We start from the raw sequence: 22,794 nt of genomic DNA on the forward strand, positions 1-22,794 counted from the left end.
TGAAGTTAGAATCATCACATGTAATCATTAACTTTTTAGTACAAAGTGGTATACAGTATAAGTTAGCAATGTGACATGTAAACACGTTTTAAATTAGCTTTAAAGGTAGGGCACAGTGGCTCATGCCTGTAATCCCAGCACTTTTGGAGGCTGAGGCGGGTGGATCACTTAAGCTCAGGAGTTTGAAACCAGCCAGGGAAACATGGCAAAACCCTGTCTCACCAAAAAATTAAAAAATTAGCCAGGTGTGGTAGTGCGCACATGTTGTCAAACTACTTGAGAGGCTGACATAGGAGGATCGCCTGAGCCCAGGTGGTCAAGGCTGCAGTGAGTCAAGATTGCACTACTGCACTCCAGGGGTGAGAGTGAGACTCTGTCTCAAAAATAATTAAATAAATAGCCTTTAACATTTAGTATGCTTATAAACAGAATCTTTGGGGCCTGGCACAGTGGCTCACATCTATAATCCCAGCACTTTGGGAGGCCGAGGCGCGTGGATCACTTGAGGTCAGGAGTTCGAGACGAGCCTGGCTAACATAGTGAAACGCCATCTCTACTAATAATAGAAAAAATTGGGCCAGGCGTGGTGGCTTACACCTGTAATCCCAGCACTTTGGGAGGCCAAGGTGGGCAGATCACGAGGTCAGGAGTTCGAGACCAGCCTGGCCAATATGGTGAAACCCTGTGTCTACTAAAAATACAAAAATTAGCTGGGTGGTGGCAGTTGCCTGTAGTCCCGGCTACTAGGGAGGCTGAGGCAGAAGAATCGCTTGAACCTGGGAGGCAGAGGTTGCAGTGAGCCAATACTGGCCAGTGCACTCCAGCCTGGGTGACAAAGTGAAATTGTGTCTCAAAAAAAAAAAAAAAATCACTGGGATAAAATGTTAAATAAAACATATGTAAAATTATATACACAGCATGATTTCAATTACAGTCATGCATCAGTTAAGGACAGAGACAGGTTTTGACAAATCCATTTGGTGATACTGTTGTTGTACAAACCCAAACCTACTACATAGTAAAGCCAGCTACACACCTAGGCTATGTGGTAAGGCCTGTTGCTTCTAGGCTACATAACTGTATAGCATGTTACAATACTGAATACTGTAGGCAATTGTAAGACATTTACCTACATGTATCTAAACATAGAAAAGACACTAAAAATATGGTGTACGAGATTTTTTAAAAGGTACACCTGTCTAGGACAGCTTTGTTATAAGATTATGGGGCCACTATGATATATATGGTTCATCATTGACTGAAACATTGTTATGTGGTGCATAACTATATTAAAAAATGAAAAAAGGAAAAACTATATATGGAAAATGAGACTAGGGCTAGGCTCAGTGGCTTATGCTTGTAATCCCAGTGCTTTGGGAGGCCAAGGCAGGAGGATCCCTTCAGGACAGGAGTTCAAGGCCAGCCTGGGCAACATAGCAAGACCTCATCTCTACAAAAAAAAAGTTAGCCGGGCATGGTGATGTGTGCCTGTAGTCCTAGGTACTGGAGTTCAAGGTTGGAGCAAGCTATGATTGCACCACTGCACTGCAGCCTGGGCAACAGAGTAAGACCCTGTCTCTAAAAAAAAAGAAAGACAAAAAGAAAATGAGACTAGAAAGAAATTCATTTGGACAGTAGGACTTAATTTTCCTCTTTTTTCAAATATTTTTCAAATTTTATTTACTAGGAATGTTTTAAAACAAAATCAATTTTTAGAAAATTAAAAGCAGAAGACACTAAAAGGCTTTGTGAATTAGTGTAAAATTTGACAGAAATGAAATTGAACACAAGAACTGAAGAAATTTTAAAAATAAGTTTTAGGCTGGGAGAGGTGGCTCATGCCTGTAATTCCAGGACTTTTAGGAGGCCGAGGTGGGCGGTTCACCTGAGGATCCCAGGCAGGCTGAGTCACGAGAATCTCTTGAACCGGGGAAGAGGAGGTTGCAATGAGCCAAGATCACGCCCTTGCACTCCAGCCTGGGCAACAGAGTGAGACTCAGTATCAAAATACATAAGTTTTAAAATGTGTGTTGTGTTTCTTTTCACTGGTGAAACAAGATGTGGCTTAGGAAAAATAATATCTTTGCTTTTGTAGTGTATAAAGGAATAATTTTTTAATGTCAAATATAGTGTATTAATGGAACTCCAGTCTAGGTGACAGAGTGAGATCTGAGACCCTGTCTCCAAAAACAAAAACAAAAAAAACAGAAAGTGTGAGCAAACTAGGAATAGAAGAGAACTTCTTAACATAATGAATGTCATCTATAGAAAACATGGCTAACATCATACTTAATGATGAAAGACAATGCTTTCCTTGTAGAATCAGGAACAAGAAAAGAATGCCACTCTTACAACCTCCAACATTTTATTGCAGGTCCTAACCAGTGCAACAAGGCAAGAAAAAGATATAAAATACAAAAATTGGAAAGATATAAGTAACCATTCTTAGGTGACATATTTGTTTACATAGAAAATACTAGGGAATGAACAAAAAAACTGCTAGAACTAGTAAGTTTAGTAAGTTATGAGGATATAAGGTAAATTTACAAAACCTTTATTTCTGTATATTAACAGCAAACAATTGAAAACAATGACAATTTAAAAATTGCATTTACCATAGCATCAAAAGGCATACTTAGGAAAACAGTTAACAAAAAACATGCAGAACGCTGTGCACCAAAAACTACAACATATTTTCAAGAGGAATTTTAAAAGCCAACATAACAAAATCCCATCTCTACTAATAATAGAATGAACTGGGTGTGGTGGCACATGCCTGTAATCCCAGCTACTTGGGAGGTTGAGGCTGCAGTGAGCCGAGATTGCGCCACAGCACTCCAGCCTGGGTGACAAAGCAAGACTCCATCTCCAAAAAAAAAAAAAAGACAAAACAGGTCTCACCCTGTCTCCCAGACTGGAGTGCAGTGGCATGATCATAGCTCACTGCAGTCTCAAACTCCTGAGCTCAAGTCATCCTTCTTCCTCAGCCTCCTGAGTAGCTGGGATTATAGCCACCACGCCCAGCTAATTTTTTAAAATTTTTTTGTAGAGATGGGGTCTCACTATGTTGCTCAGGCTGATCTTGAACGCCTGTGCTCAAGCAGTTCTCCCACCTTGGCCTCCCAAACTGCTGGTATTGCAGGTGTCAGCCGCCATGCCTGGGCAACAGTGGGAATTCTAACACATGTTTTTGGAAATGTAAGTTGGTTGGGCCACTCTGAAGAACATGTAGTGAAGCTGAGATAGGCATACCCTCCAGCCTACCAATTTCTCTGCTAGTGATACTGAAACAGGAGAATAGGGTCTGGAGGCAGGAAACCTAAGGCTGATTCACACTGACTTCCTAGAACGGAATCAAAAGGAGAACTCCACCTCTCTACACCCAAGTAACAAAAGGATCAGAGGCTACTCCCTTTGCATTGTATTACAGATAAAAAATGGAAAGTACCTCTGACTGGTCCCCTCCTGCAACCAATCAGACTGGTCCCAGGCCAAGTCTTCATGTGTAACTTTGTAGCTTTGCTTCAGCCTCTGATTGGTCGCCTCCCTCCACCAGACTGGTGGTGGGCCAAGTCTTCATTTACATAGGGTGTAACCAAGTAACCAATGGAAAACCTTAGAGGGTATTTAAACCCTAGAAAGTTCTATAACTGATGCACTTGAGCCGCTTGCTTGAGCCGCTTGCTTGAGCCTGCTCCCACTCTGTGGAGTATCTTTTCATTTCAGTATATCTGGCTTTCATTGCTTCATTTTTTCATTGCTTTGTGCATTTTGTCCAATTCTTCATTAAAAATGCCAAGAACCTGGAGGACTCATAGTCAAGACCCTCCATTGGTAACAGAAGGATGTAATATTTCTTTAAAAAATACTGAAAATCATGGCAAGTATGTCAAATACTGAGAAAATAATTTTTTTTTTTTTTTGAGACAGAGTCTTGCTCTGTCACCCAGGCTGGAGTGCAGTGACGCGATCTCAGCTCACTGCAAGCTCCGCCTCCCGGGTTCACGCCTTTCTCCTGCCTCAGCCTCCCGAGTAGCTGGGACTACAGGTGCCCACCACCACGCCCGGCTAATTTTTTGTATTCTTAGTAGAGACGGTGTTTCACCGTGTTAGCCAGGATGTTCTCGGTCTCCTGACCCGCCCGCCTCGGCCTCCTAAAGTGCTGGGATTACAGGCGTGAGGCAGCTGGCCCGGCCAGAAAATAAATCTTGTTGGTAGATACATCGGTGTTTATTATTCTCTGTACTTTTTTGAATGTTGAAGTAGATCATACCAAAAGTACAAAAATAAATGAAAACAAAACAACAGCTAACAGGTGAGGGAGTGGAGACAGTGAATGGGAATTGGCTCTTTTGAAAAGACCTGTTCCATCCAACTCCCATCACCCTTGGCTTCCAGGACTCCAGACCTCTTTGGCACACAGTGCTCCAGCCTCCTCCTTTATATTATCTGTGGTCCGTTTCCTCTTAGCCACTACATTTGGTTGATGGGATTTGTTGTCTTAGAAGACCTTCATTTGAATCCTAGCTCTGCTACTGGCTGTGTAGATCGCTGGGCAAGGTAACTTCTCTCACCTTCAGTCTCCTTAACTCTTAAATGGTAACAGTAATGTATTCTTTATTCATTGATAGGCAAATGTGTATTGAGTACCTACCGTGTGCCCAGCAGCTACATTAGGTACAGAGATACGCTGGTGAAGACACCTACTTTAGCAGTGATTCTCAACCTTCAGTCTCAGAATTGCCTATGAAATCCTGAAAAAATAAAACATAACTGGGCCTCACTAAGGAAAATACTAATTAGGTCCAGAGTTAATGCATCAGGTTGGAGTGCCTATGTCTGTAACATCCCTTCACAGATGATTACAGGACTCAGGAGAGGTCGAGACCCTTTATACCACTCCATGGTCAGTGGGAGCAGGAATTGTGTTTTTCTTGTTTCTCATATTCCTAGAGCCTGGCACATAGTAGATGCTCAATAAGTATTTGCTGAATTCTGAATAAGTGAAAGAAAAAGACGTTGTCACTGTCCTCAAAAACTAATAGTAAAAACAAACATGTTCTATTAGTATTAAATGAAATAAAAGTATGTCATAATATTGACTGAGCTACTGGCATATAGCGGATGCTTAGTCAATTTTTGTTGAGTCTTACATGTAATAATTTCTAAATCCCCATCTCTAGCCTTAATCACTGGCTTCTAATAATTATATTAATACACACTAATTAATATAATGCATATAATCACAATTTTCTGTTGCTTATAGAACTCTTATCGATGTTCTACCATCACCTCAAATTTTGCATTTCTAAACCTGAAAGTTGCTTTTGCCTCTTTTCTTCCTCTTTGATCTAGCTCTCTTCTAGTTTTTGTCACTGACACCATCTTTTTTCCGTTTGTCCAAGTTCAAAGCTTCTTAGTCATCTTTGAATCTTTATTTCTCCCGAGCCACATTGTATGATCATAGCTTGATGCTGAATCCCTATGATAGCACCATGAAGCAGTAGGGTGTAGTGGTTAAGATGCACCAGTGTGAGACTGAAAATTTGATTTCTAGCTCTGTCACTTGCTGGCTCAGTGACCTTAAAAGGGTTAATCTGTCTGTGTCACCTGTAATCTGCCTGTATCACCTGTAAATAACCTGAAATCTGTCTGTATCACCCGTAATTTGTCTATATCATCTGTAAATAACCACAGGGAAGTTGTAAGAATTAAGTGGTTGTAAGGTGAACAGTGGCTAATATATAAATGCACTGTAACTGTTAGCTATTATTGCTAAATATTTTGTCTCTTCAGTTAAATTGTAGCTCCATGAAGATGAATATCATGCTATTTAATTTTTTTTGGTATCCCTTCTGAAGTTCCTAATCACACTAGAAGGCATATAGCAGGCTCGAAATACCTATCAAATTTGGGAATACAGTAGTTACTTTGTTTTATGTTTAATATTAAAACATCCATTTTTCTTTAAACCCTGATAAATAATTTTAGGACTTCTTTAGAATCTAATGCTTGCTATCTGAAAACAAGATTAACATAAACATGAAATTAAAGTGAGGCAAAATGAATGTGTTATTAGTGCAACAATTACTTATTAGATCTTATAATAACTTTCAGAGGTGGATATCCTGGGTCAGTGTTTCTGGAAATTAAGTGTAACAACCACCTAGAGTGCTTGTAAAGATACAGATTTCCAGCCTCTAATCCAGACTTCCTGAATCAGAACCTCTAAGAGAGGTGTGAGAATCTGGGGAGGTTTTTTGGTGTTTTCTTTTGTTTTTTTTTTTAAAGACAGGGTCTCACTGCCACCCAGGATGGATGGAGTGCAGTGGTGTGATCTTGGCTCACTGCAGCTTCAACCTCCTCACGCTCAGGTGATTCTCCCACCTCAGCCTCCCGAGTAGCTGGGACTACAGGCACATGCTACCACACCTGGCTGATTTTTGTATTTTTTTGTAGAGATAGGATTTCACCATGTTGCCCAGGCTGGTCTTGAACTCCTGGGTTCAAGTGATCCACATACCTTGGTCCCCCAAAGTGCTGGGATTACAGGTGTGAGCCACTTCGCCTGGCCTGAGAATTTTTTTTTCCTTTTTTTCCCTTTCTTTCAAAACCTGCATGATTCTTACAAAAAACAATTTTAGATAATGCTGGTCTAGATGATGTTCTTTCTTTTGAAGGTTTCAAGAGGATTTCTGTAGGCAAAATATTTTAATCCAGCTATTCATATTTCTTTGCCTTATTTCTAAAACACTTCAGGCCTGAGGACTTGCGCCGTGAGTTTGGTCGATATGGCCCTATAGTAGACGTTTACATTCCACTTGACTTCTACACTCGCCGCCCAAGAGGATTTGCTTATGTTCAATATCCTTTATTGTGTGCATGTGAAATACTGTATATGCGTGCTTATACGTATATGTATTCAGTAGCATATGTTACGAGATTAATATTGCCTAATTAAATGTGTTTATTTCTTTATCTCAGAAGATCTAAAGCAGTCCACAGTAGCTGGCAAGCACCCCCCAGTTTGAACCAACTTGTTAGCTAGAATCCAAGCATAAACCCAGCAGGCGAGACAAAAGGCACCTAAAGTTCAAGCATCAAGGAGTAAAGAGGGAGGGTGGACACAGATATAAAGACCTGGAAGAGGGGAAGTCTTTATCAAGCAAAAGACAAAGCCAACACCAGGTTGAGACTTCGGCTTTCCTACATTTACTCAGAGTTCCAGAGTCAAAGCCAAGTCTGATTTTGTTGGTTCTGCGTCTCTTGTAAAGTCCATCTTGCAAGCCTTAAAGAGTAAAGGTCAAGGTTCAAGATCAAGTGACATTGAGGTAATTGCCAGTCTCGTTTTATATTGCGTATCTTGAGCTTTTTCTGTTTGTTATTTTTTTAATTAAACCAGTGAACAACCTCCTAAAAAAAGTGATTTATTTTTATATAGCTAATTTCCATTATAGCTAGATTTAATATTATATAATTCATATACATAAGGAAGTTCAGTGGGATATTACAAACCAGTATATGTAATTCCAGATATTTACAGATTGTTCTTATGTTTCTTTTATATTTATATCCCAAGTAGTAAAAACATAAATGTTTGGCCGGGTGCGGTGGCTCACACCTGTAATCCCAACATTTGGGGAGGCTGAGGTGGGTGGATCCCCTCAGGTCAGGAGTTTGAGACCAGCCTGACCAACATGGTGAAACCCCGTCTCTATTAAAAATACAAAAATTAGCAGGGTGTGGTGGTGGGCACCTGCAATCCCAGCTACTTGGGAGGCTGAGGCAGGAGAATCTCTTGAACCTGAGAGGCAGAGGTTGCAGTGAGCTGAGATCACACCATTGCACTCCAGCCTGGGTGATGAGGGAAACTCCATCTCAAAAAACAAAAACAAAATAAATGTTTGAAGTGGTAGGTTCAAGAGTAGATACCATTTTGAAAGGACTAAATCAGTTTTTTGTTTTAACTCACTTGTATATGTGCAATTTTGTTTATAAGTAATGTCTCTTAAATGTCGAATTTAAAAGCCTTTTAATGAAAGAGTAATTTTAATTTCAGAATAAAGGCTTCTTCATGCTGATATTCAGTGAAAAACCTGATGGATCCTTTATCTGAAAGAAGGGAGTGAGTCCTAAACAGTTTGTAATTTTATAATGCTAGCCAAATTTGGACTTTTTTTTTTTGGTTTTCTTGTTTTCAAATTATACATGCATACTGCAGCCACACTATTGTAGACACTAAAAGTACAGTTACATGTTTGTTTTGTTCTTTTTATTTTTAGACTCACTCCTCTAAATCATAATGGGTCATTTGTTTTCATGAGAAAAAGTGAAAGTTTTTTTTTTCTGATTATTCATATTATATTGAAGATGTGAGCTTAATAACTTGAACTTGATTTTCATATTAATTTCATTTCATATGTAAATAATACTTTTAAAATATGTTTACTTGATATCTCATGTTCAAAGTGTCCTTAACAGCTAGTCATATTTGAAGATGTTCGAGATGCTGAAGACGCTCTTTATAACCTCAATAGAAAGTGGGTATGTGGCCGTCAAATTGAAATACAGTTTGCACAAGGTGATCGCAAAAGTAAGTGTGACTGAATGCCAGATTTTATTTATTCAGCAGAATGAGTTTCAGTGATGACTCATTTTCTAATTTAAAATTCTTTCAGTAAATGATTACTAGTTGAGTGTTTGTTACTGTGGTGTTTAGGTAACAAATTATGTCTTAAGTCTTGTTCTTTATGTTCCAGCACCAGGCCAAATGAAATCAAAAGAACGTCATCCTTGTTCTCCAAGTGATCACAGGAGATCAAGAAGCCCCAGCCAAAGAAGAACTCGAAGTAGAAGTTCTTCATGGGGAAGAAATAGGAGGCGGTCAGACAGCCTTAAAGAGTGAGTACAAAATACAAGAGGACCAAAAACTTCATTTTCTACTTTTTCTAGGAAATATATATAAATATATATGTTTTTTGATAGGGTCTTACTGTTTCCCAGGCCGGAGTGCAGTGGTGCGCGATCGTGGCCCACTATAGCCTTGACCTCCCAGACTCAAGCAATTTTCTTTATGTTCCAGCACCCCAAGTAGCAGGTACTACCTGCTGTGGTGCAGGTGTGCACCACCACACTGGGCTAATTTTTTTATTTTTTGTAGAGATCGCAGGTCTCGCTATGTTGCCCAGGCTGGTCTTAAATTCCTTGGCTCAAGTAATCCTTCCACCTCAGCCTCCCAAAATGCTAGGATTACAGGTATGAGCCGCTGTTCCCAGCCTGGAAAATATTTTAAAGTTTTTATAAACAGTCCAGCTGAGTCATTTTGCTTAATGTATGAACATAATCAATTTTTGTTAAAAGATAACACTCTTCTCTATTTATCATATATTGTTATTTAACTTGGGTTTATGGGATTAATTCTTATGTTAAAGTTACAGACTTAACTTTATCTTTTTACATGAGAAGATAATATATAGTGAGCAGAAAACAAAAAGTAAAAAAAAATACATACTCAGCCGGGTGCGGTGGCTCACACTTGTGATCCCAGCACTTTGGGAGGGTGAGGCAGGCAGATCATGAAGTCAGGAGTTCAAGACCAAACCGAACAACATGATGAAACCCTGTCTCTACTAAAAATACAAAAATTAGCTGGGTGTGGTAGCCACACGCCTATAACCCCAGCTACTCAGGAGGCTGAGGCAGGAGAATCTTTTGAACCTGGGAGGCGGAGGTTGCAGTGAGTCGAGATCACACCACTGCACTCCAGCCTGAGCAACAGAGCGAGACTCTGTCTCAAAAAAAAAAAACAAGGTGATAAGTTTTAGATAAATAAAATTTTCCTAAATGTGCCCAACAGTTTGTTATCTTTAACTTTAAAAATGTTTAAATGTAGAAGACATAGAATAAAACGTACAGGTGCAGTATTCTCAGCACTTTGGGAGGCTGAGGTGAGAGCATCACTTGAGGCCAGGAGTTTGAGACTAGCCTGGCCAACATGGTGAGACCCCATCTCTACAAAAAAAAAAAAAAAGAAATATAATAAAATCGCTTGTGAAAGGTGGTTGACTAAAGTTAATGTAAATCAATGTACTTATAAAAGATAAGTTATCAAGAATAAATTCCAAGTATTGAAGAAGACATATTAAATAGTAATTTTGGGGGAGGGGAAAAGATATTTTGAAGAAGACATATTAAATAGTAATTTGGGGGGAGGGGAAAAGGTATTTTCAAGTTATTTATTTTGCTAGCCAGTTTATCACAACAGAAATTAATTATATGAACCAGGCATGGTGGCTCATGCCTGAATCCCAGCACTTTGGGAGGCCAAGACAGGTGGATTACTTGAGGTCAGGAGTTCAAGACCATCCTGAGCAATATGTTGAAATCCTCTCTCTACTAAAAATTCAGCGTCGGCACAGTGGCTCATGCCTGTAATCCCAGCACTTTGGGAGGCCATGGCAGGCAGATCACCTGAGGTCAGGAGTTCGAGACTAGTCTGGCCAACATGGCAAAACCCTGTGTATACTAAAAATACAAAACTTAGCTAGGTGTGGTGGCACACGCCTGTAATCCCAGCTACTTGGGAGGGTGAGGCAGGAGAATCGCTTGAACCTGGGAGGCGGAGGTTTCAGTGAGCTGAGATTGCTCCACTGCTCTCCAGCCTGGGTGACAAAGCAAGACTCTGTCTCAAAAAAAAAAAAATAAATAATTTAAATTGATTTTTCTAAATGCATTACAGCCTTAGTGAACCAGTTTTTTTCTCTTGCTCGATTTAAATAAGGTGAATATTCACATCATTTTCTGCCTTCTAGTAGAAGTAAAGTATAATACTTGACTGTCTCAAGTCATTATGGAGTATCAGGGATAGAAGGACCACATCTTTCAGGACAATGCTATTCTGCTTTGTACTTGTTATAAGACCATTGCTTAACCTCCCTGACCCCAGTTTTTCTCTCTTTAAAAATTGTATTATGGCCAGGTGCAGTGGCTCACACCTGTGATCCCAGCACTCTGGGAGGCCAGGGTAAGATCAGTCCAGGAATTCAAGAGACCAGCCTGGGCAACATAATGAGACCCCCATGTCTACAAAACAAACTAAAAAAAATTAGCTGGGTGTGGTGGCACACACCTGTTCCAGCTACTGGGAGGGAGGGAGAGAGAGGGTGGACTGAGGTGTGAGGACTCCTTGAGCCCAGTAGGTCAAGGCTGCAGTGAGCCATGATTGCATCACCACACTCCAACCTGGGCAAGAGAGGAAGACTGTGTCTCACAATAAATGAATGAATGAATGAATGAATGAATGAATGAATGTAAAAAAAAGGTATTCCATAAATCTTTGTTAACTTTATATCAAGGAATGTGTATGTTAGAACTCTAAATGTTCCTAACAATGTTAAAATTGCTCCTCAACTCCCTTTTCTTTAGTCCAAATATATTATAGCATCCTTCTTTTACTATGTTAGGATTTTTTTTCAAGGACATTTTCTTCATTTTGCTTCCTACAGCTGTCTACAAAATGAATGAAATTTAATTTCTAAAAGACTGTGAATTTATTCCAGAATATATTCTACATCAGTATATTTTCAGTATAAATATATAATAAAAAATTCAAGAGAGGCCAGGTGCAGTGGCTCATGCCTGTCATCGCAGCACTTTGGGAGGCTGAGGCAGGTGGATCACTTGAGGTCAGACAAGCCTGGCCAACATGGCGAAACCCCGTCTCTGCGAAAAGTACAAAAATTGGCCAGGTATGGTGGCATGTGCCTGTAATCCCAGCTACTTGGGAGGTTGAGGCAGGAGAATCGCTTGAACCCGGGAGACAGAGGTTGCAGTGAGCCATGCTTGCCCCACTGCACTCCAGCTTGAGTGACAGAGCAAGGCTCTGTCTCAGAAACAAACAAAACAAAAAATTAAAGAGGCTCTGCATGGTGTTATCATTTTCCAAAGAAAGCTTTTTAAATTTCTTCATCTAGTTCAATGTTACTATCTAGTATCATTTTTCTTCAGTCTAAAAAATATTTAGTATTTCTTTTTTTCCTCTTTCAGCTCACCAGGAAGTACCAGGGCAGTGATATTTAGTATTTCTTGTAGTATGCATCTGCTGATAGTGAATTCTCTCAGCTTTTGTCTGAAAACATCTTTAATACTCGTTTGTGAGAAATATTTTTGTTGACGATCAAATTCTATATTGGCAGTGATTTTATTTTTCTCTTTAAAAATGTCATTCCATTGTTTTTCTGATATCCATAGTCAGTTGTCAGTCTTATGATTGCTCCTTTGAAGGTAATTTGTCTTTCATTCTCTGGCAAGGTTTTCAGATTTTTTTTTTTTTTTGAGACAGTGTCAGTCTGTCACCGGGGCTGGAGTGCAGTGGCACAATCTTGCCTCACTGCAACCTCCGCCTCCCAGATTCAAGCGATTCTCCTGCCTCAGCCTCCCACTACCACACCCAGCTAATTTTTATATTTTTAGTAGAGGCGGAGCTTCTGCATGTTGGCCAGACTGGTCTGGAACTCCTGACCTCAGGTGATCCGCCCGCCTCAGTCTCCCAAAGTGCTGGGATTACAGGCATGAGCCACTGTACCCCGCCAGTTTTCAGATTTTTCTTTGACTTTGGTTTTCATCAGTTTCACTGTGATGTGCCTAGTATAGTTTTCTTTGTCTACGTGGGTTTATTGAGCTTTTTGAAATTGTGAGTTAATGCTTTTTGTTAGTTTTGTAAAATTCTATGCCATTATCTCTTCAAATATTGCTTCTACCTTACTCAGTCTTTCCTCTTGCCTGTGTGACTGTATGCTATACATCTGTTGTGTTCTTCTATGGATTTCTTAAAATTCCTTTTGTTGCATTGTATTTCAGTAGGATGTTTTTCTAATGATATTTTAGTTAACTTTTTCTTTTCTTTTTCTTCTCTTCTCTTCTCTTCTCTTCTCTTCTCTTCTCTTCTCTTCTCTTTTCTTTTCTTTGACTTGGAGGTTTTCTCTTGTTGCCCAGGTTGGAGTGCAATGGTGCGATCTCGGCTCACTGCAACTTCTGCCTCCCAGGTTCAAGTGATTCTCCTGCCTCAGCCTCCCAAGTAGCTGGGATTACAGGCATGCGCCACCACGGCCAGCTAATTTTTGTATTTTTAGTAGAGATGGGGTTTCACCGTATTAGTCAGGCTGCTCTTGAACTCCTGACCTCAGGTGATCCACTTGCCTTGGCCTCCCAAAGTGGGATTACAGGCGTGAGCCACTGAACCCAGCCTAGTTCATTATTTCTTCTGCTATATCCAATCCGGATTGCTGTTAAGACCATCTGATGACATTTTAATTTCAGATATCATATATTTTTAGTTTTAAATGTCTATTTATTTCTTTTTATAGATTCTAGTTTTCCACTGAAACTATCTTTTTATCTGTTTTGTCTTTTCCTCTTATTTTCTTGAACATATTATTCATAGTAATTTTTTAAATTCCTGTTTGATGATGCCAATATCCAAATCACTTTGGGAATGATTCTTTTGCCTTTCATTTTCCTTAGTTTTTAGTTATTCTTGCCTGTTTTTTTTTTACATGCCTCATAATTTTTTAAAATAGCATGTTGGACATGGACAAAAAATTGTAGAGGCTCTGCATGACATTATCATTCTCCAAAGACAGTTGTTTTTTTTCTAGCAGGCAGAGTACTGGCGGATCACTTTGATCTTAAGGCTTGGTTTTGGGCGTTGTTAAAGCTGCTCGTTTTGGCTTTGTATTTATTCCTAGGGCATGGCCCTTGCCTCTAGAATGGAGCCCTTCTGGGTTGTTGCCTAATGTTCCTCATTGACCTTTTGGGAGTTTGGACTCTAATCTCTCTCCCCAGCACCATGTGTCTGAAAAAAATTTCAGCTCATTTCTTGAATTTCTGAATTCCAGTTTTTTGCTGGCCCCTTGGAATCTCTTCCCATACACACACAACTTAGAAGATGGCCAGTGATTTAAGGAGAATTTGTAGGCAAATTTTAGAGATACTTTTTGATCTCTAATTCACTCATCTCTAGAGTTTTTGCCTCTCATGTCCCACCCATTTTGGTAGCCCTGAATTCTAACTTTTCTCTCTTCAGCTTAGTCAAAAAGCCATTTTCTGGTTGGGCTCAACTCCTGCATGCTGTCATTTGAAAAATGGTTTTATTTATTTATGTATGTATTTATTTATTTATGAGACGGAGTCTCGCTCTGTCACCCAGGCTGGAGTGCAGTGGTGCGATCTCGGCTCACTGCAACCTCCGCCTCCTGGGTTCTGCCATTCTCCTGCTTCAGCATCCCGAGTAGCTGGGACAACAGGTGCCCGCCACCATGCCCGGCTAATGAAAAATTGTCTTAGTAATAAGAGCCAAGGCTTGTAATCCCTCAGGTTCTTCCTGCTTGTATTGATTATCCTCCAGTGCCTTTGAACACTGTTTTATAAGTGTTGTGTAGCTTTTCAATATAGCTGTTTTCGGCCAGGCGTGGTGGCTCACACCTGTAATCCTAGCACTTTAGGAGGCCGAGGCAGGGGGATCACCTGAGGTCAGGAGTTTGAGACCAGCCTGACCCCCATCTCTACTAAAAATACAAAATTAGCTGGGCGTGGTGGCACATGCCTGTAATCCCAGCTACTCCAGAGGCTGAGAGAGAATTGCTCAAACCTGGGAGGCGGAGGTTGTGGTGAGCTGCGATCGTGCCATTGCACTCTAGCCTGGGCAACAAAAGTGAAACTCCGTCTCAAAATATATATATATATGTGTATATATATATATGGCTGTTTTATACGGGAAGATTAGTCTAATACAAGCTGTTCTGTCATGGCAGGACCCAAAAGTCCTGCATCTAGATTTTTATTTTTATAAGCATTATTCGAACTGTAAGTAATTGATTTTTTAATCTTTTTTTCTTCAGATTTTTGTACCTCTTAAGAGCTGTATAACCCAGACTAAATATGCAGTGCATTCTTCAGAACTGATCCCTATAATATACGTCTAGCAAAGTAAAAATTTTTGGCTATGTATTCTAGTATAACAAATATTACAAACTTGTTACTTATGTTTGAACCAAAAGCATGCATAATAAAATGAGAAATTTTTTAGCTTATCTAGTAAAAATATAACTAATGTTATGTAAAGTATGTAAGTTCCTCAAAGTGTTCTTTCCTGATCTCTTATTTTCTGTGAAATATATGCTCTAACATTATGGATGTTTGCAGGTCTCGACACAGGCGATTTTCTTATAGCCAGTCTAAATCTCGTTCCAAATCATTACCAAGGCGGTCTACCTCAGCAAGGCAGTCAAGAACTCCAAGAAGGAATTTTGGCTCTAGAGGACGGTCAAGGTCCAAGTCCTTACAAAAAAGGTCCAAGTCAATAGGAAAATCACAGTCAAGTTCACCTCAAAAGCAGACTAGCTCAGGAACAAAATCAAGATCACATGGAAGACATTCTGACTCAATAGCAAGATCCCCGTGTAAATCTCCCAAAGGGTATACCAATTCTGAAACTAAAGTACAAACAGCAAAGCATTCTCATTTTCGGTCACATTCCAGATCTCGAAGTTACCGTCATAAAAACAGTTGGTGAACAGCAACAGAAAGAGCACCACGCAGTCTTTAATATAAGTTATTAAACTCTCATTATGTTAAATAAAAATTCTTTAAGGCATACAGAAAATGCGAGTTGATATTACTTTGGGCATATGGAAGAAATAAAATCTCTAGCTTTGGATTAATAAAAATGTGGTCTCCATTTAAAGGGCCTGCGCTACAAATTATGATTTGTCTAATGTCACCATTTTATGGACCATTTTTTATTTACATTGTGGCAGAAGGGTACTTTTCAAGGGAAATGAGTAAACTGGAACTAATTTTTAAACTTCTACTTGGATAGAATTGATTAGTACTATTAATAATACCTTTTACACAAATATTTTTGACTTTAAAGCACTTTCATGTAAAAAGTAACTATGACTATAATTGCATAGAGCAGACTTAAGCTGTTTGACACCTATGTCTCTTTTGTGTCTTCTGTTTAAACTTGGACCAATTCCTGGTGGATATTAGTTCATATTACAAAATTCTGACGTTCCAAAAAGTAGAATTTATATAGAGATCAAACATTCAAAAGATACATTCTCTCCTAAGCTCAAAGGTTATAATTTTATTGGGTAGAACAGTATAGGTAAGTTGACATGAAATTGCATCCTGTACCATGTCCACATTAGTAATATCAAAACTTTTGAGAAATACTGGATTTTGAATGGTTTGAGACTAATTCTTTAAAAATTAGGCTGAGCAACACTCACAATCCAAAAATATTCATTTTAAGCCTTACACATTTGAAGAGTGGTACATTTTGTATAAAATCATATTTCATACCATTATTTCCACATACCTACTTTTCATCTGCTGCTTAATTTTTTCTTTTTAGAGTTCTTGCTCAACTTTAAATGTTATAGAATAAGTCTTACTATTTTTGAAAGAGTGTTTAGTACCTTGTATTAAGAAACTTGGCCAAGTGTGGTGGTTCACTCCTGTAATCCCAGCACTTTGGGAGGTTGAGGTGGGCGGACTGCTTGAGGCCAGGAGTTTGAGACCAGCCTGGGCAACATGGTGAAACCCTGTCTCTAAAACTTAAAAAAAAGAAGAAGAAACTCAAGACTACATCTTCAAAAAACAATTTCGTATTATTTGAATTTTACATTATACTGCCCTTCATTTCTGACAGCCAAATAACTTTGTTGATATTTATTGCTTTTGTAGTTGTTATAACTAATAATTTCTTTGAAAATGTGTTGTAGTTTATGTTTTTCAAAGGATTTTGGTAGTATTTGTGATAGAATGATTTTGCATATGATTATTATAGGGGATATATTTATAGAACTCTACTTGTATACTTTGCGACTTATGAAAACTTAAAAGTTCTCAACATATATAGTTAGTATTTGTATCCAGAGTATTTAAGAAAAAAATCTGTCTTATATTTTTAGTATATAGGAGCCAGTGTTGCTTCTATTTGTTTTGAATACAAATTCCATTTTTCTTTGCTTATTAGATCCCATATGTAAGAAACAACTTTACACAATAATTTGTATGCTGGTAATATTTGGACAAGTGCCATAAATTAATGTATATTTTACTTTCTGAATAGATTTTCTCTAATCATAGCAAAATTTATTTCAAAACCACAACTCTTTGAAGTATTCAGCTATAATAAAATTTAGTTATAAAATTATGTGGCACTACTGAATATCTAAAGGATAATCTGAAGAATGAGTAAGACAAATATTGAAAGTAATTTTTAGTATTTTCAAAATGTTTGGGATCATACACTTAAATGAAATCATTTTAAAAACTAGGGGCTGGGCACAGTGGCTCACACCAGTAATCCTAGCACTTTGGGAGGCCAAGGCAGGAGAATTGTTTGAGCCCAGGAGTTTGAGACCAGCCTGGGCAACATAGCAAGACCCCTTTATCTATAAAAATAATAACTAGGTACTATTGTGAAAAATAACTAGGGATTGATTACAGTGTCTTTACTATGTATTCACAAATTGATTTCTATATTCCCGAACATATTTAATCCTTTGATTTACCTCTGACTAGGTTTGTCATTGTAATCCCTAGGCTGCTTAGGAGGATACCATTTGGTTTGATTAAAAAGCTGGAATGATAACAGCTCAAACTCTTGAGCATTTAGTACATGCTTGGCACTGTTCTATATGTTTTAAGTTATTCACTCATGTATTTAACCATCAACACTCTCATAAGGTAAATATCCTGCAGTTACTTTTGCACCAACCTAATACCACTGCAGACAAGGAAACAGATGCAGAGAGGCTAAGTTACACACAGCCATAAACTTCGGATCAGTAGAGTGACTGGGCTTCGAAGTCCTCTTCCTGACTGCCGTTCCCGTGTCTTTTGCAAAGAGAAGTCTTTGACAGGTATATGCTTTATTAAGATCATGCTTAGAAAGAAATGAGAGAACAGAATTAGAAAAAGAAATGACTGTAGGCTTCAATGAAAATTACTTTTGTGACTAAGTGAAAATTGTTTGGCTAGGTATCTTGGAAAATTGTCTTCTGGGAATATCTATATTCTAGGGTTCACTTTTGTCTTAGAATTGTTTCTTGGCCCATTTACGAGAGATACTTTGTTTATGAATAAATGTTTTAATTTTAGACATCTGTGATCAGTTCTTTTAAAGTGACTATACTTATTTAAGTACTTCCCAAGTTTAGTGCAGGGGTACTACCTACCATTTATTCAGGATCATAGAGGATAAGTTAGGGTTATAGAAAATAAAGACTGCCATGAGAGCTGCTTACTTGCTTTTTCCCAGGAATAATGAACAAATAATTTCTGTATAGCAGCTGACATTTTTCGGTGTTAACAGATAAAAGGGGAATTTGCTGAAAATTTTTTTGGAGCCTCGGATTTAATTTTATGCCACTGGGCTAATTTATTTTTAAATGTAAATTAATTCCAGTACTTTATTTGTAAAGTTTACTTGAGATCTAACTATTCTAAGACACGCTGTTGCATTACAAATAAGAATTGCTGCTTTTATTTTGATCCCATTGCCAGAGGCAAAATTAGTCAAAATTTAAAGGTATGTAGAAATACTTTTGTAATCCTTCTAAACTACATTAAATTTCTGGCTGACCATGGTGGCTCACACCTGCAATCTCAGCACTTTGGGAGGCTGAGGTGGGCAGATCAACATGGTGAAAGCACGTCTCTACTAAAAAATACCAAAAAAAATTAGCCGGGCATGGTGGCGCATGCTACTCAGGAGGCTGAGGCACGAGAATCTCTTGTACCTGGGAGGTGGAGGTTGCAGAGAGCCGAGATAGTGCCACTGTACTGAAGCCTGGGCTACAGAGTAAGACTCTCAAAAAAAATAATTTATTAGATTTAAAAACTAAATTTGTTTTCCAAAGACAAAGAGAGTAGTAGAATATGTAGGGTACTTGTATAGATAGATACATGCTACTTAATGCAGTACAGTCTGGTGCAGGTGATCTTAACGTGGCATAATAGACCCAGAGCTTCAAGTCTAGGCCGTGTAAAGTGAAATGCCAAACTACCGTGTGTGCATGTCTCAAAAGAAAGGTGATGTAGTTTTATACAATTTTGAAACAAGTCCATGACTCCCAAGGGTGTAAGGACCAATGATTCAGTGAGACATTTACAGATTTTGAAGTCAGAATTCAGTGTGAATTCTATGCACATTTACTAGCTATGCAACCTTGGACAAGTTACCTCACATCTGTGAGCCTCAATTTCTTACCTGTAAAATGTGGATATATTTGCCCCATTGCGTTGTTAGGGTTAAAAAAAAAAGATGCTTAGCAGAATGCCAAGTACCTGATAAGCATTCAAATATCAATTTCTTTCATTTTTTTTATTTAAATATTTAGAAAACATTTCCTAGTACTAAATGTGAATTATGCACCTTAGCATTTAAATCACTCCCTGGATGAAAATAGGGTATTGAGGATACCCTAGGTATATGTTTGGTTCACATAATTCAAAACACCATAACCTACATCTGTTTATAAGCTAGTAAATAGGTTACAAATTAAAATCAAGAATATCTAGGCTGGGCGCAGTGGCTGATGCCTGTAATCCCAGCACTTTGGGAGGCTGTCGGGGAGGGCGGGGGGATAATTTGAGGCCAGGGGTTTGAGACCAGCCTGGCCAACATAGTGAAACCCCGTTTCTACTTGAAATACAAAAATTAGCCGGGTGTGGTGTCACACCCTGTAATCGCAGCTACTCAGGAGGCTGAGGCGGGAGAATTGCTTGAACCCGGGAGACAGAGGTTGCAGTGAGCCGAGATCGCACCACTGCACTCCAACCTGGGTGTCTCAAAGAAGAAAAAAGTCCGGGTGTAGTGACTGATGCCTGTAATCCCAGCACTTTGGAAGGCTGAGGCGAGCGGATCACTTGAGGTCAGGAGTTCGAGACCAGCATGGCCAACATGGTGAAACTCTGTCTCTACTAAAATTACAAAAATTAGCCAGGCATGGTGGCGGGCACTTGTAATCCCAGACACTCAGGAGACTGAGGCAGGAGAGTCACTGGCACCTGGGAGGGAGAGGCTGCAGTGAGCCAAGATCACTCAACTGCACTCCAGCCTAGGCAACAGAGCAAGACACTGTCTCAAAAAAAAAAAAAAAAAAAATCTTACTGTGTGTCAGGTTTCAGGTTCTTTCAGAATGTTGGTAGATGAAAGGGTCATTCTCTTCACATGAGAGACTGCCTAGCCAGTAATTAATATTTAGTCCTATAACTACATTGCTTGCATGTTCATTACTGTTTAGTTTTGTGTGTGCTAAAGCTTGTGTAGGGTGAGTAGTTCCTCAGAAAATGTATAATTGAAGCAAGAAGCAAAATTACTACTTCTCTAGGAGTAAAATTCTATTAACCAAATGCATAAGTACTACATGCTTTTTAGAAATTGCTTCATAGAGGTAGATGGAGGGACACGATCCAGAATTCTTAGTATTTGCTTGTGACCACCTGTTTTGTTTTTACAGAAGTGTAGCTTATAAGACTGATCACCTGTTATCTAAAGAAACAACTATGGCCAGGCACGGTGGTTCAGGCCTGTAATCCTAGCACTTTGGGAGGCTGAGGTGGGAGGATCACTTGAACTCAGGAGTTTGAGACCAGCCTGGGCAACACAGTGAGACCTCACCTCTATTAAATAAATAAATAAATAAAACTACATTCCAGTTTTCTTAGCTTACTCCTAATAGTATGGATTTTTTTTTTAAATGCTGTTAAATTGACTTTAATGTCAACAAAAATCTCAATATAAAATAACCTTCCAAGCCCCAACTGATAGCCTGTTTCTTTTAATAGTAAGAAAACATTAATGGACTTTTGTGGGTTGGGGGAATAACACTTGTGAGGCAGTATCAGATTTATAGTAACAATTTTACTGTTAAATATCTTTTCAGAATTGACATAAGCTGTTAACTTGTCAGACTCTTCTGAGCAATGTTACATTTTTAAAATAAGAAGGGGCCAGGCATGGTGGCTCACACCTGTAATCCCAGCACTTTGAGAGGTTGAGGCTACAGGATGACTTGCGCCCAGGAGTTCACGACTAGCCTGGGCAACATGTTAAGACCCTGTCTCTGCAACAAATTTTTTTTTTTTTTTTTTTTTGGGACGGAGTCTCACTCTGTCCCCCAGGCTGGAGTGCAGTGGCACGATCTCAGCTCACTGCAACCTCCACCTCCCGGGTTCACGCCATCCTCCTGCCTCGGCCTCCCGAGTAGCCGGGACTACAGGCGCCCGCCACCATGCCCGGCTAGTTTTTTTGTATTTTCAGTAGAGATGGGGTTTCACTGTGTTAGCCAGGATGGTCTTGATCTCCTGACCTCGTGATCTGCCCGCCTCAGCCTCCCAAAGTGCTGGGATTACAGGTGTGAGCCACTGCGCCCGGCCTCTGCAACAAATTTTTAAAAATTAGCGGAGTGTGGTGGCGCATGCCTATAGTCCTCCTACTCAGGAGGCTGACGTGGGAGGATCACTTGAGCCCAGGAGGTCGAGGCTACAGTGAGCAGTGTTTGCACGACTGCACTCCAGCCTAGGTGACAGAGCGAGACCCTGTCTCAAAAAAATAAATAAATAAAAGGAATATTACTCAAATTTATCTGAATACTGTGAAGTATTTATATAATTTTTTTTTTTTTTAGATCGAGTTTTGCTCTGTCGCCAGGTTGGAGTGCAGTAGTGCAATCTCGGCTCACTGCAACCTCCGCTTCCCGGGTTCAAGCGATTCTCCTGCCTCAGCCTCCCGAGTAGCTGGGACTACAGGCGTGTGCGACACGCCTAGCTAATTTTTGTAGTTTTAGTAGAGACGAGGTTTCACCATGTTGGCCAGGATGGTCTCGATCTCTTTACCTCGTGATCTGCCCGCCTCGGCCTCCCAAAGTGTTGGGATAACAGGCATGAGCCACCACACCTGGTAAAATATATATATTTGTATAATTTCATAAGACTATTAGAAAAAAAATCTTTAAACATTCATTGTCAGTAAACGTTAAAATTTTGGCCTTAAAATGTTAAATGTAGCTGAATTTAAAATATTAATATTCTAGTTAGGATGTTCATTACAGTTTTTTATGGATATAGTCATAGATCACTTAATGACAGGATACATTCTGAGAAACACATCGTTAGGCGATTCTGTTGTACAAACATAGAGTGTACTTACCCAAATCTAGATGGTATGTATATTTAAATATATTTTTTCATGCAGAAATTCAAATGTCCCAGCACCGATACTGAATACCGGTAATGGGGATGTTTCCGCGACTTGATCTGCAGTGCCACATTAAGTGCCACGTATCAAGTTTCTATATATGCTCCATTATAATCTTATGGGACTACCATCATATATGTGGTCCATTTTTGACCTGAATGTTGTTAGGCAGTGCATGACTATATAAATTCTAGCAATTTTTGATATTGTTTTACACTTTATAATTTCTTACTCATATATCCTATTAAATAGGATTTTTTTAAATGCCACTTAAAAACATGGATGAAAATTTTGTATTCTAAAGTACAAATAGTCCTTTATACAAAGCTCTGAGCTGCCTGTCAGTGGTCAAATATAATTGATACTCATTTGGGCTTTTGTGACCACACCTTGTCCACCCTTTATTTTGACCAAAAGATTGTAGTTTCAGTGTCTATCATAGAAAGTGCAACTACGTTACTTAAGAAATAATTTCAAACAATGCTTTCAGCATCTCATTTACTTCACTGGTGTTAATTCAG

At 39.1% G+C, this 22,794-nt stretch overlaps 1 protein-coding gene across 3 annotated transcripts in view; it reads left to right on the plus strand.

The window, feature by feature from the left end:
• SRSF12 (serine and arginine rich splicing factor 12) overlaps positions 1-18,170 on the plus strand; it is a 29,184-nt gene extending 11,014 nt beyond the window's left edge. Inside the window, exons 2-5 of one of the 3 annotated variants that reach the window (XM_015136886.3) lie at positions 6,760-6,864; positions 8,490-8,593; positions 8,760-8,901; positions 15,202-18,170. In XM_015136886.3, coding sequence (XP_014992372.1) covers positions 6,760-6,864; positions 8,490-8,593; positions 8,760-8,901; positions 15,202-15,571 — 721 coding nt within the window. In that variant the 3' untranslated portion in view covers positions 15,572-18,170. 3 annotated transcript variants of the gene reach the window in all.
• The last annotated feature ends 4,624 nt before the right edge of the window (positions 18,171-22,794 follow it).

Source organism: Macaca mulatta, chromosome 4 (assembly GCF_049350105.2).
Source record: "Macaca mulatta isolate MMU2019108-1 chromosome 4, T2T-MMU8v2.0, whole genome shotgun sequence".
Lineage (NCBI taxonomy): Eukaryota > Metazoa > Chordata > Mammalia > Primates > Cercopithecidae > Macaca > Macaca mulatta.